Source organism: Amblyomma americanum, chromosome 9 (assembly GCF_052857255.1).
Source record: "Amblyomma americanum isolate KBUSLIRL-KWMA chromosome 9, ASM5285725v1, whole genome shotgun sequence".
NCBI classification, from domain to species: domain Eukaryota; kingdom Metazoa; phylum Arthropoda; class Arachnida; order Ixodida; family Ixodidae; genus Amblyomma; species Amblyomma americanum.
This window is the reverse complement of record NC_135505.1, coordinates 51,332,027-51,346,503: the sequence shown is the minus strand read 5'-3', so window position 1 is coordinate 51,346,503 and position 14,477 is coordinate 51,332,027. Positions and strand designations below refer to the sequence as shown.

General features: G+C 43.3%; 1 protein-coding gene across 2 annotated transcripts in view; it reads right to left on the bottom strand.

Annotated features, from left to right (window-relative positions):
* LOC144103808 (sodium-coupled monocarboxylate transporter 1-like) overlaps positions 1 to 14,477 on the bottom strand; it is a 95,021-nt gene that overhangs the window by 49,022 nt on the left and 31,522 nt on the right. For both annotated transcript variants that reach the window (XM_077636508.1, XM_077636509.1), the window contains exons 3-4: positions 7,152 to 7,217; positions 4,789 to 4,840 (exon numbers count right to left, since the gene is read on the bottom strand). In XM_077636508.1, the coding sequence (XP_077492634.1) occupies positions 4,789 to 4,840; positions 7,152 to 7,217 (118 nt within the window). The remainder of the gene's footprint in view (positions 1 to 4,788; positions 4,841 to 7,151; positions 7,218 to 14,477) is intronic.

Here is a 14,477-nt window from a genome sequence, read left to right as displayed (position 1 = left end):
TCGTTAATAGTTTAACAATGGCATGGTAAAACATCCACAGTCGCCAGAAAAGCTTTAAGCACGTTTTGCTGAAGAAAAAAATTATTTGTTCAAGCTCTTAGATGGTTGGTCTGAGTAACCGCGTCAAAAAAGTTCTTTTTCTTTAATTCCGACTCTCATAAACGTGTACTGCTGGCATATGTTTTTTTTCTTAAACCGTGAAATGCTTTCCGCTGCTTTTACAGTCACGTTCACTCGAACGCAGTCTCAGGATCGTCGTTAAAATTCGCCAGAATTAATGGCTTCTGATGTGATTTCAACTCCCAAATGCTAGTAAGAAGAGCAATCCTTCTGAATTCAAAGTTGGATTCGAACCAAGGCTGGTTGAAATGGAGTTGCTTCGTTTGCCGCAGCAACTCTGTACACTGTAGCAGGTGTGCGCAGTTTTGTAAAAACTTTTCTTTTTTTATTTCACAAAACACTGCGATTTAGCTCCAGAGAACTTCCCGTCTGAAAAATTTGACGGGCGCATTTTTCGAAAGTAGGCGCTTCACCTGGCGCCTGCACCTTCTCAGACAAAGCGCGGAATGCTTCACTTGACACGCTGCCTTATCTAAACCAGCGACAAAGCGTCCTCTGGGTTAGCGCATTTGCAATCGCTGCGCGACACGCGTTGTTCACACCGGTGCAAACATTATCAAACGCTGCGCAATTGATACCAGAAGTGCTTGGGGGCTAGTATCATCATCGGCAGCCATATAAGTATACAAATATCAGAACCGTGTACATAGCATAGCCGGTCCGAGCAGCAAGGAGTCGGTGAACAAGTAGATTAGTGATAGGTGTTATGTTCTAACATGTCAGAGGCCCTAAAGATGGTTAGAAGAACGATGAAAGCAAAAAATATTTAAATTGTATACCTCTGTTGGACACGTCACTATGAACTTTCGTTCGCTGTGCGTAATATTGCGTCACGTTATCAGCAGGGCAAATACAGGATGATTTAAAAGTAACAGCAAAGGTAAAAATTCAATACTTACGAAAGTACACTTACGATCACAATGCAGGTCTCACAGAAGTGTATAAAAATCGCATCAAATATTTTATCTACAGATTAAAAAATGATTGTAATTTTCACTAACTACTGACACAGCAATGCGCTATATGTAGGCCGAAAATATCACTATTGTGGCAGTAAATTGTTTAAGAATAAAAAACGTTTTGATCATTGCAGTGATAATACTATTGTCCTACTTTCAATACTTTTTGATAGATTTATTTTACTTTTTCTGTTATTTTTTCATCACCCTGTAGGTACGCCTCGTCTTCAGGCTACTCAGATGTTTCTCAGCGGAGCCAAACTCTCCCACTGGTGAAGGCGTGAGATGTGGTCCATATCCACTGTAGCTGTAGATGCGTAGCTTCAGGGTGGCATGAAATCGGCGTGCGCGGAAGAGCTCGCACTACCTTGTTCGCGATTTCGGTAGTTGGTTGAAAGCAGAGGTCGGTACTACACTATGCTGACACAAAGCTGAAGGATATAAACATCTCAAACCTCGGGATCACCACATCGCTCGCTGAGTTATTTCCTATGCGAACCTGGCGCTAGCACTTCCAACGTACATGGGCTAAGTGCACACACCAGTCCAACGAAAAGTTAGGTGTCTCCCAGGGAGCGCTTGTTAGCGCCACATGGTGAAAAGAGACAATAGACAAATTTACAGAAGCCTACGTTTAAAAGGCCTATAGACTCTCACGGCCGTAATTGTCATTTTACCATCCGTGGTTCGCTCTTGATACGCCTTCAGTGGCAGTATGCAACCATCAGAAGCATCTAGTAGACAACGAACGCTATGCGGGTCACACAGAGCGAGGAAAGGCTCGTTGCGTCCCCAACGGCAGCTTCATCACGCTGGTGAAAAATTAGAAAACGCAGCCAAGGTTGCCGAACGTGTTGTTCACTCCAACAAAAATGGGACTGAATGCTCACCTGCGCTTTCGGTTCGCAAGCGCCGCAATCAGTAAGTTTTTTAGCGCAGTGTCCAGAACAAAGAACCGAAGCGCCAAAGACGGCAACCCGTATTATGCGCAAGGGTTGGTTTATTGGGGTTCAACGTCCCAAAGCGATTAAGGCTGTAAGTGACACCGTAGTGGAGGACCCCAGAAATTTCGACCACCTGGGGTTCTTGCACTGACATCGCAGAGGAGACGGGCCTCTAGAATTCCCCATCCATTGAAATTGCACAGCTGCGGCCGGGATCGAACCCGCATCTTTCGGGTCAGCAGCCGAGCGCCATAACCACTGGGCCACCGCGGTGACTATATGCGCAAGGGATGTCACCGATACCTATGAAACAGTGAAACTATTAGGAAACGAAAAATAATGAAAAATTATGAAATGATTACCGCAACAAGTGAACAGCGTTATACTCTTTTAAGCGGTGACTCCACGGAGTCCTGCGAGGTGTATGCACATGCGTTTGTGCACCCAACGCCACACCGCGCCAGGCATCGAAAAGAGGTATGCATCTCCACGTGGCGGCTGCTGGCTGTCCGCCCGTCTCACGTCGACTGAAATAATTTCAATGCGCGAAAAAGAGTCGAGGAAAGCCCCGCAGTTCTCAGAAAACTTCAAATTGGCGGCTGCTTCCAACGCGTGCTCGTGTGCTTGAGAACGGGCTCCGAAAATTATGTACAGATTTGTGCGTCATGATCGTTTCTGCTCGCACCGAGCACCGAGCGCATGCGCAGACTGGCTCAAGGGTACGAGTGTGCGCGCAGGCACGCAGCGCTGCGCCTCAGGAGTGACCTTGGAGTCCATACTTTAAGCCTTTCCTGCTATATATTTCATGTTTACTCATATTTTGCAGTACGGTTAAAGAGCAGCTACATGTTTTTGTTTGCTTTTTCTTTTTAGTCGTTTTGTTTATTTTCATAGCTTCGAAAGGATCGTCAATTATTACTTCCGCTTTGATGTGCCTGTGTCGAAGGTACTCTGTCGTTCGTTGCCATCAAGCAGCGTTAATTGCGTGTGTACTGGGTGTTTTTTTTTTCGAACGCTGATGGATTTTTATTTTTAAAATGTGAGCGATACTTGGGTTTTGCTCTGTGGTACACCTTACTCAAAGGGAGATATCTTCAAGATAGAGCTCAATGACTACATGAATTACAATCTAAATTATCTAATTGCCTATTAGTTTTTATCTTAGCAGGGTAAAATTATATTGCGAAACGGAACGCCGTCAACATTTCATTTCATTTATTTATTTATCGGCACAATATACATGGTGGCAGGGTGTCCATAGTAAAAGCGGCGTTTTGTACCGCTTGACCTGGTCATGGACACCCAGCTGCGAACTTTGGCAACAAAACAGTGGCACACTTTCAAATTATAATACAATATAATTACAATACAATGTTGCAAATAAGGAAAACAAAATGAGGAAAATAAAATGACAAACAAAGCAATGAACAGTACAATACACTCGATTTGTTTCACAAATTCAAAGCAGTGTCTGTAAACAAAAAATATTCTAAAAGCTGTCTGTGTGAGGTGGTTTTTAGGTTAATGTTATTGACACAAAGAGCATTTAGTAGACGCGGTAATATGTTTTCAGGTGTTTGCCCGCCATATGTTCTGTATGTTTTAATATGCCACTGATCGACGTTTCTTGTGTTGTGTACTTTATAGCTTACTTCAGTGTTGGACAGTTCATGAAGGACGTGGGATTATTAATTTCGCGCTTCAGAGCATGGCTTAAGCGAAAGATGTACAATTTAGTTAATGGAAGCGTTTTGTATGTAGAAGAAAGTTATTGTGTAGGGAATGTTCTAGGAACATTTTGAATTATTCTCAGAAAATTTTTTTTTGTAATACGAGTAGCTTATTGATGTTTTCTTGAGACGTTTTTGTACACACTAAATTGCTGTAATTGAGGCGAGAACTAAAGAGTGAATGATATTAGGCCAGCAGTGCTCTTGTTGGCAGTAGTTGGCGATATCTGCAAATTAACCCAATAATTTCCGACAGTTTGCTGTCAATAAAATAGACATGGTCATCCGAAGTCATTTTTTCATTTAATCAACGCCCAGTGTTTTAAATGTAGGTATTGAATGGTACTGAACGGTAGTGAACCTAGCCTTTAAATTCTCTTTATCGGCAATGTGGTTCTAAACACCGAACTTAAAATTTGCGGACTTCAAAGCTAGGTGCGTCGGCTTTCTCACGGTGTATATCTATAAAATCGTGCCGCTGGGCGCAGTATTCTTGCCGAAATAACGTTACGAGCTTCTCCGTCATAAGACACACAAGCGACGTCTGTATTTGCGGATTAGAATTGCGAGCGACGCAATTTTAAGAATTTCCAACACGCGAAAACCAAATGAAAGACCTTTAAAAATTGTATATTTGTCGTTTGATCTTTGAAACCATATTCTCCAGTAAAAAAAGAAACTGAGCTCACTTTGGATGTGGACGGCCTTCAGTTTCGCGCTACATAATCTGGTCATTTAAAACCAAAAGTAAAAACATTGATCACTGAGTTTCAGTTTATGAAGCGTCTAATTACTGAGTCGTCTGACGTTCATTTTGCCAGGCTTGCTGTACAATCTACCCGAGCTGACCACACCGACACATCTCTCACAGATTTAAAAAGAAACCTTTTTACGTTAAGATATTAGTTAAAATTATGAGGGCTATAATTATGTCGCATTATGATTGATTTCCGCGAAAAACCTTTTGCATAAAAAACCTATGTAAAGTTTGTCTAGATCGTTCTTTCAATTTAAATATTCAGACATATGACTTACTCGTTGATAATGCAATCGCAGAGCTGAAGATTCCCACAGCACCTACACTTTGCTGCAAGAAAGCATACTTCATAAAGTAGACATAAAGACGTAATTTTTGTTGAAAACCTAAAACATCCACTGAAAAAGAAAAAATAGGCCAGTGAAGTACTGCCACAGTGCAAATCGTCGCTCAATCTCTCTTGTGAAAGAGTTAATCAAAACAACCAATGGTAGCTTTTTGTGAGCAGTCATGAGATAATTATAGCCTTTACTGTCCCACACCAGACACATTGCGCGACAAACTGACGTACAACTATTTAGAAAGCTGTACACCCTCAGCAGACATGGTGATATTCTACTTGTGGCAGTCGGTAAAACTCTGACCCTTTCTTCGTTCCGTTTGATTTCGGAGATTTTTCTGTTTCCTAGTAAGATCTTTTGATGATATTTTGCTTTATTGGGCGTCACCAGAAATCACTAACGAAATAATTGAATAAGTAGAAAAGATTCATTCGGAAAGAACTCAGGCTCTGATAGAAAGATTAAGGTTCAGAACTCCGGTGGAGTTACCATGTCTGCAGTTTAAGAAAAATTCTTGGGCGACCTGATATTGCTTTGTATCGCAATGGTTCCTGCGTAGCTGTGCTGTCCTCAATTCATTGCTGTAATAGAGTAAATAGTTCAGTATAATGTCAGCATAAGTCACATCCTACAACGACGCCCATTCGAAAGAGTATGCCATCCTGTTCCACCTCTCGTTAAATATAAACATTCATTACAGGCAGTTTAAATTTCGGACAGCACTGAATTCAAAGAAGCTTTTATTTTTTCCTCTTCATCAACATTTCTGTTATGACTGTAAATTCATACTATGCAGCAGCGGCACAGCATCTTAGCGATAATGCATCTCCACGCAATGATTCTGGCACTTCATATTTGTTCCTTTACTTCTTACTTTGCTGCTTGCGTATTAATCATATTCAACTTCAATTCCTTCTCCTGACCATGCTGAAATTGTTGTTCTGAATATCTCTTCATTACAAAGTTTCCTTTTTGCATGATTCAGTAACCACCTCATTCCTTTCCTGTCATTCACTGGAGCTATAAGCCGCTGTTTTCATGAAGGAAAGAAATGCCAGTAGTGTGTTCAGTGTTCCCGAGTACCTCAGTGCAGGCAGGTTCGAAAGGTGCTTGCTCAGTAATGCCCCATTGCGATTGCTGAATATAATGCAAGGATGAGGGAGGAATTCCGAGTTTTCCTTTTGTTTCTTCTGAATAGCCAGCCCTCTTCCCAGTAGCAAATCCTCCACTTTCGCTAACGTGTTTCATCACACACGCGCCAAATTCAGCGAACATCCCTGCTTGGGAATCGCCAGAGTTCGGGGCCATACTTTTTCTGAACATCTGTCTGAATTTCTCAGCAAAGGCTAACATCATCACTAATGTTCCTGAGATCCGAGGCCCTAGTTATGCGCTATCGCGCCCCTAAAAAATAATTAGTTGAGACAAACAAATTTAATAAAATAACCTGTCTTGTATGCTGTATCAATAACAATGAAGAAAGCCAGCAGCCACCTTAACCAGGGAAAGCATAGGCGAATGTTTTCTTTTTAATTGCTATTTATCGTTATGTAATAAACAGCGCAATTATTTTATGCCTAAATAATACTGATTACAATCTAGAAGGACAATCAACCATATGACTGTGGAGGCATTCGAACCCACGCCGCTATGGACGAGGATGTCACTACTGAACACTTTCAAGTTTCGGTTAGCCGCAACATAAATATCCCCGAAAGCAACAGATTGGACAGCCGCCACCGCAGCTAGAACTGGCACAGCAGCGTACACGAAATTTGTAGGTGCTAGGTGCGGATCCCAGAGGCGGTACAAGTTAAAAAAAAATATTAGAAAACCTTCTCCTATGCTTTTTTTTTATTTTGATGGCTGTCATAGCATTCTTCCATCGCATGTACAGGTTCACTATTTTCTGTGCAACTTGCAAAACGCTGAATAGACAGCTGATCTCTACAGACGATGTGTAGCGGCACCCACAAAAAAGAGCGTAGTTTAGGTGCTAGATATAATGACACCGTCACAGCAGTATACTCTCGTACTATAAAGTTTCGTATTATTAATCAATTGCATATGATTTATATGATCAACACAGTATTGTTTTATGAAGGGTTTAGAGCACCTTTGGATTAAGATGTGAGCGTCCGTTACACAGAAACCCACAGTAAAAAAATTGTGAAAGTGTTTCACATTGGTGCGGTCAAAGACGCTCCGACTTCCAATAAATAGTTGGCTTTCTCGAAGTCTCTAGTTTATCTGCTTGCTGTGCTAAACTAAAAAAGGAGCACCTTTTAATTCCCACTTACGCTGAGGATGAAGTAGACGACACACGCTGTGACGCCAACCTTGTTGTCGAAGCGCATGCGTAGGTACTGCCGTCAACAAAAAAGAATAAATAGAAGAGGGACTTCCTTTGGCACATTTAAAAACTCCATAAATATAATTGTTATGTAATGATCAAATGCTGGTGACCAAGACTGCGTTGTCGCTCATGTTCGAATAGCACCATTTTCATGTCCACGCAATCAGCCGCGGAAGGTATAGTTTTTGAATAAGGGGGATTGTACTTTGATATCTGATGAGCTTTCCAATTTTTTACTCAGTACAGCCATTTCAGTCTGTAGTTAGTTTGTTATAGCTTAAGGGAAGCATGTAGACACAACTTAATAAAATAATCTACAAACATATTCGTTCCAAACTTCTGACACTAATAAGACACAGAGATAACCCTTGGGTTACTCGGGAGGTCAAGCAACTGATTAGGACGTCATCGCCTAAATACTTACAGAAAGCATCATATTCCTACAATACCCGAAATATTGCGGTTTTTTGCAAAGGGTATCAAAATATGAAACAGGGTTGCTTAAGAGAAATATGTCTTTAGCACTGGCCCTAGACAAAGAGCAGCCGGAAAGATATGTGGCAGTGCCTAACGACAAACAGAAGAGAATAAACTGGTATTCCTAGTCTAAACATTGACAATGTGTTCGCTACTTAGGACAATGATACGGCCTGGTGTATTAATATTTATTTCCAGCCTGCTTTCACTACTTCCTTTCATGATGGTCTTCCGGTTATCCGTCAAGTTGTGTTCGAGCCAATGAATGAACGTATTGTAACGCATAGTGGTGTAGCTAAATTACTTACCAATTCAAATGTATTCTAAGAAAATGGACCTTCTTATGTGACAAAAGCCTGCTCCGATATAATTTCCCACAACCAGTTGTCCTATATGAAAAATCTAAATTCTTCACTTATTTGTCAAGAATGGAAAGTATCGAACTTCCAAATCATGTGCAAAAAATACTGCATCCATGTACTGACCAATTTCTCTAACAAATGTGTGTAGCAAAGCCATAGAACATGCACTGTACACATAAATGATGAAGAACCTAAAAAACAATAATTTTTTATTCAATCCCACCACGGTTTTCGGTTTGGGCAGCACAAATCACAGAATTCAGTCAGGATCTACAACGCAATTTGGGCAGTGTACAGCGCTGGTGAGTTAAGCGGAAAATAACTCTGAACACGTCCACTAAGTGTCAATTTTTTTCCTTCACACGTGAACCAATCCATACCTGTTGGTTTATAAATTGAATTCTGTACCGCTGTCACTAGTGAACGAATATAAATACCTTGTGGTTTGTTTTCTACCTAGACTCGCTTGTACTAAGTTTGATGAATATGTATTAGCAAGATCTTGCAAAGTGTTCAATCATATACAATGTATTTTACATAACTATTTTCCACATTACAGTAGGCGTGTACGGTTTACAGTCTTGTAAATTTTGCCGCAAAGAAGTAACCGATTAGAATTACTGCTATTACAGAAAGTAATCACTTACTATTTCGTATTTCGGCTTTTTGCTTTTATTCCAGTAAGTTATATTACTCACACTACAATGAACTACTGTGGCTCAATTGCTCGATATTTTTTTCACGTTGTAAATTTTCAAGAGTTGTTGATTTTCGATACAGTTGCAGCTAGTTTTTCCGTGGTTTCTTGTGAAAAATCAACAGCTACACCGAACACTCTCTAAACGTATGTGCCGAAGGGAAAGGCGTTGTTATAACGTGTAACACTGCACCGACCATCTCGTAGTTGTGCTCAAATGCCACCCGCTGGGGTTTGCGTGCCCGTTAGCTTGAACCACAATAGAGAGCGGCCTGCACGTGAACAGCTGTGCTAGCTTGCCGGGTTCTTTTTTGCTTGTTTTTTTAGTTCGCTTCACTGCCACTGTCGCTACTGACGCTGTAGGGAACGCAACGCCACCGCGATACTGCCTGCTGTGTACCTTGGCGCTTCTGTTTACCTCGGTTTGGGTAGATGTAGCAGGATGTGCTCACGTGCTTCACGCGTTATAATGCTATGGGATGCGGCCTAAGTGCTCCGAACATTTCAAGTAGCTTGCGAAAATTCTAAAATAGTCGCATGAAATGCGATTTTTTGCTGCAGAGTTGCTCTACAGACATGTTTTCCAATGTAAACGACCGTACAATCAAGTGAACATTGTTTTCGCGAGACTCCTCTGTCGAGCGCAACCACCGACTTAATAAGAATCCTTGAGAAGTAGAAAGCGAATATGTAAATGAAGCACCCATGAGGCGTGACACTCGCACGAGGCTCGCTCAAAGTGGCGGGATTTGAAGGCGCAGTCTACTTTCCGAAGCCTTTCGCCTAGGACAGCGAAGCTCAAGGCCGTGCCACGGCTTGTAAAATATGAACGCCGTGGATACCTGGATCACCGAACCGTGGACACGGTATCTCTGTGACCACAGGAACCGCTGGCCACTATGAGGCCAGCAGCATTTGCGGAGGTGCAGGGTTGGATCGCCAGTGCTAGCGGGTACCGACCGGTCTTGTAATCGGTACAATGATTCTTCCTTCGTGGTGCTCGGCTCTTCTGGGGTGAAATGCCTCGTGAAAAGGTCTTAGCCAATCCATGCACAGTGACAAAATTTAATAATGTTACCTCTCCCTACAAAACAGAGACAAGACCTTGAGTACCCTGTGCTTAATTTCGTTTCAAACGTATTATCAAGTTACTACCATTCACATTAGTTTCGCATATCTATGAGCACTAGCGACAAGAGCTGTACCCGCACCGCGGAAGCTGGTTAAAATTTGCCGTCCTTGGAATTCGTGATCGAACGGCAAGCTTCATTCTCTATACACAAATGCTTGCTATGCGTATGGCTATATCTGTGCTCCTGATTTCTTGTTAGCATTGCTAGGCGCTTGTATAGAAGTTAGAAGGCACTGGGAATGCTGGAAAAAATAGTGCGACAAAGTCAAGGACGCAGATGCACTTTCAGAGCGTCGTATCTTTGTCTTTTAGTTCTCGTCGTTGCTTTGATGCTATTTTTTTTTCATGACAGAAGCCCACGCTGCCTACATTCATTCCCTTCTGGCAATACAAAGTATCCTAGTAATAGTGCTGGATTAAATGGAACCTTTACTTTACGCACCTTCTTCATCTACGTCCCCGCCTGAGTGCTCTATATGTACGCCACAAGGTTCAGTGTAGCGCCATCGCCTCTGCTGAGAGCTACGTTGCAGCGCCATCTTAATAATAATAATAATTGGTTTTTGGGAGAAAGGAAATGGCGCAGTATCTGTCTCATATATATCGTTGGACATCTGAACCGCGCCGTAAGGGAAGGGATAAAGGAGGGACTGAAAGAAGAAAGGAAGAATAGGTGCCGTAGTGGAGGGCTCCGGCATAATTTCGACCACCTGGGGACCTTTAACGTGCACTGACATCGCACAGCACACGGGCGCCTTAGCGTTTTTCCTCCATAAAAACGCAGCCGCCGCTGCGTTCTGACAGAACGGGGGTTCATGCAAAGCGCTAATGTGCTACTTCTCGGGAAGAAAACAATCACACAAAATGGCGGTGATCCAGTTGTAGTCTGGTCATCAATGGTGGTAGTGGTGGTGGAAAACATTTATGGGCAGATACAATTGCAAAACGTTATGCATGAGCTGACCCAGAGGGGGTCAGCCCTTGCAAGTGCTAGGTGGAGCTCCCTAATTGTGGACCCCAGTGGCGTTGGCCACCGCACAGGCTCGCCTGACCAAGGCCCGTTAGGCCTGCAGGCCAGAGCAGCCCAGCAGGGTCGCCTCCCATTCCTGCCGGGTTGGGTTCGGGTGAGGGAGATAGCAGGGCTGGAGGGGTAGACCCACATCATGTGGTAGATGTCCGAAGGCTTCTCCGTACAGTGCGGACAGCTGCCCGAGAAAGAAGGGTCGAAGTGTTTGAGAGCTGCCGGGCACAGCTAAGTATCAGCATACAGGCGGAGCAGAATCCGCGCCTCCGCTATTGAGAAACCTTTACACGGGCTTCGATAAAGGCCGTGGCCAGATTGATAGAGTAAAACAATGTCATTGAAAGTGTAAGCTGGAGTGAATTCGAGTTCCTGATCGTCGGGGTAGGACAGGAATGCCCGGTAGGAGAGCGCGCGGGCAGCGGTGTCATCTGCCTCATTTCCAAGGCCCAGGTGAGCAGAAGCCCAGACGATATTCCGGTGAGCAGGTCCCACGTGTAGACGCTGTTTTGGAGAAGCGGTAGGCTAGGTACGGTACCCAGCCCTTTGCGGAGGAAGACTTCGTGTGTATCTTCGTCTTGCTTCCCCAGGTGGAGGTACGGAGTCTAACATAGAATTCGACTGTTACCAAATGCATGCGCCAACCGCAAGGCGTCCTTGCATCGTAACCCGCCGCGCTTGTAAGTAACCCCGCTGACCATGCAGCCCAATTGGACCCCCACTTTACGGAGCTTGGCCAATGTCGTTTCTGACCGTCTTTGTTGGTGTATAAAGTTCCCCAGTACCCGGACACAAATGCGCGCAATGCATCATAGCCGGTTCGCTCTCACTCTGCCGCTAAGGGAACATCATCGCAAGTCCCTGTGTTTGCCGTCACGTTTTGGTTCTGAAAGCTGGACTGTTGTAAATTTTTGATAGAAAATTGGTATCTCAGAAAAGGAAATGTCGCGGTATCTGTTGCACATCTCGGTGGATACCTGAACCGTGCGGTAATCGAAGGATAACAGAAGTAGTGAGAGAAGAAAGGCAGAATGAGTTGCCGTAGTGGAGGGCTTTGGAATAATTTCGGCCACCTGGGCACCATTAACGTGCCCTGACGTGGTACAGCGCATGGACCCTTTTTGCGTTTCGCCTCCGTCGAAACGCAAACGCCGCGGCCGGGTTCCAGCCCGGGTACTGCGGCTCAGTTGACGGGCGCCTTAAGCTCTGAGTCACTGTGGCGTGCCTCGACCGTTGGTTACAGCTTTTTTTTTTTAATTAACGGGTGAGAAGTAATAGATTACATAAAAAATAACTGATTTGCCTGGAGCGTTACTGTTTGAAAAGTGGAATTTAATAAGTAAGAAACTGCAAGAAAATGTAACTGATTACAAGCAGGTCTTTCCCCAAGCAACCCTGCTTCATACATTGCCTGGACGTAGGGACCGTACCATCGTTCTCTACTGAACTTCATCAAATCAGCCAACCTTTTTCCATTCATTTAATCTCTACTACATCATTCATCAAACCTTCACCCATCATTGATGCCCTGTTGCAATAAATTTCGCTTAAAAAAGTAATAAATTTCACGTAACGCTTTTCTTATCACTCTGGGGGTTTGGGATTCGTGAATTAATATTCTTTCACATATGCTTGAGCGGGTACATAAGCGCGGTGCTCAGTTTGGTTGTAATAATTGCAACTTACTTGCAATGTTACTTTTGCATCACTTTTTGAGGATTCAAGGCTATTCAATGGTTCAAATCTATATAGGCTCCATGTAAAGCATGCGAAGTGTTTTTGCACTATGATTTAAAATATTGACGGAGTCGTCAATTCAATTTTACGCTTTTCCTCAACGCACCGCTGGTCAGCGGAGAAGCATAATGTGACGCCACGAAGGCAAGATTTCGAAAGTCCGCTGCCGTCAACCGCACCCTTCCGTGCCTCTCTTGGTATTGCTACACAACGCTCGAAAGCCTTTAACTTCAGTGGCATTGGGTTTTTTCTTTGAAAACAAGGGTTTTTGCGTTGAAAAACTGCCGGTCCTGCCGATGGCGCTACGATTACCTCCCCCCGCTTCACCTTCCCACTTGGAGCCGTGGACTTCGAACAATGTTAAGCCGTCGCGGTTTCGTCACCATTTCAAATGCTAGCTAGAAAGAAGTTCTCATGAATTACCTTCAAGTTTCACACTTTTGACCCATTGAAGCTCGGTCGATGTCTAAACTGCGCATGCAGTTGCGCTGTAAGGCAAGGTTGGGATGGGAACTATTAAGCAGGGGCAGAAAAAAACATGCCATTTGAGATATTCTTCAATAATTTATTTTGGCATACTTAAAGTGGGCAGGAAAACTTCCAATCTGCTTCCTCGTTTTAAGCCTAAGAGGCGCGATCAGAAATGAAAACTAAGTCAAATTAATTGCCGAACTGTCTTTCATTGCTGATTTCTTGCGAAGATCTTGATCACATTGAATCAGTTGCCACAAACAAATATTTAATGCGAAACTGAAATGTCAATTTGGGCTCTGTTGTATGTCTATCGGTTTGCGCGGTTGCCATTTTTGTTGTTATTCGTAAGTTTGGTTTCATTGAACCGTTGCCTATTTTTCGCCTGTTTCTAAGTGTGAACTTCATTAAAACAATATGTATTCTTTTCCTATGCAAAAACTCCTCCTGACGCAGCAAGTATTTTAAATAAATATTATGTTTATGGTTCCACACAAGCTTAAGCTCACATACCCATTCGCGGCGCGCAGTTTGCAGCGTCTCATGGCATTAGCGAATTTTCCCGTCACAAAACCCCTCTGTTTTTCTCGCAGCAACAGCAGCTGGCATCATTTCGAGGCTGGCACGATGTGGCCGGTGTTGCAGGCTTACTCAAGCCTTCGTTGGCTGTCAAATTAAAAGTCATCAACTCCATCCTAAGAACTTTTTTTAGATTTGTGAGCGCAGCAAACAGGCAAGCGTTGGCACTTTTGCAGACTCTTCTAACTGCACTGTTCCACTTTTTACAATGCTGCGGCAGAGAGCATTGAGCATCTTCCGCTTTGTTGCTTAAATAGCGAGCGCTGTGAGTGACCTAACAATGTGCAAAAGGCAACCTATGGCTTGCGCATATTATTTTATTTCACACTCATAGCTAAAAATCAAACTACTGGCTCAATTTTTTTGAATATTTGTTCTAGAGCATCTAAGTGCTAGAGAGGTGGTGGCTCAGCTTAAATTTGGAGAAGTTTCTGCGAAGGCTTGGTCAAATTAGAGAAACTTACCAACGCTGTCCCACGAGAATGTGGGAGCAATTTTTGTTTCCTTAAACATGCCGTGCAAAGTGCACGCATTTGTCTGATATAACCGCTCGAGAAGGGGAGGGGGAGTTTGAATGTCTATATATGTGTATCTGGAATCCGTGTCTGCTGTGATCTAAAGCTTATAGTGTGAAGCTGATTTCCTCGAAGAATGTTTGAACAGTTGGGCCATCGGCTTGTTCTAAAGTTTCGTGTAATTATGTCCATGTTAAGGGAATATGCCTTAATGTCCTCGCATTGTATGCGGTGCTCTGGACACTGGTGCTGCGGCGTTTTTCGGCACGGCTGAACCCA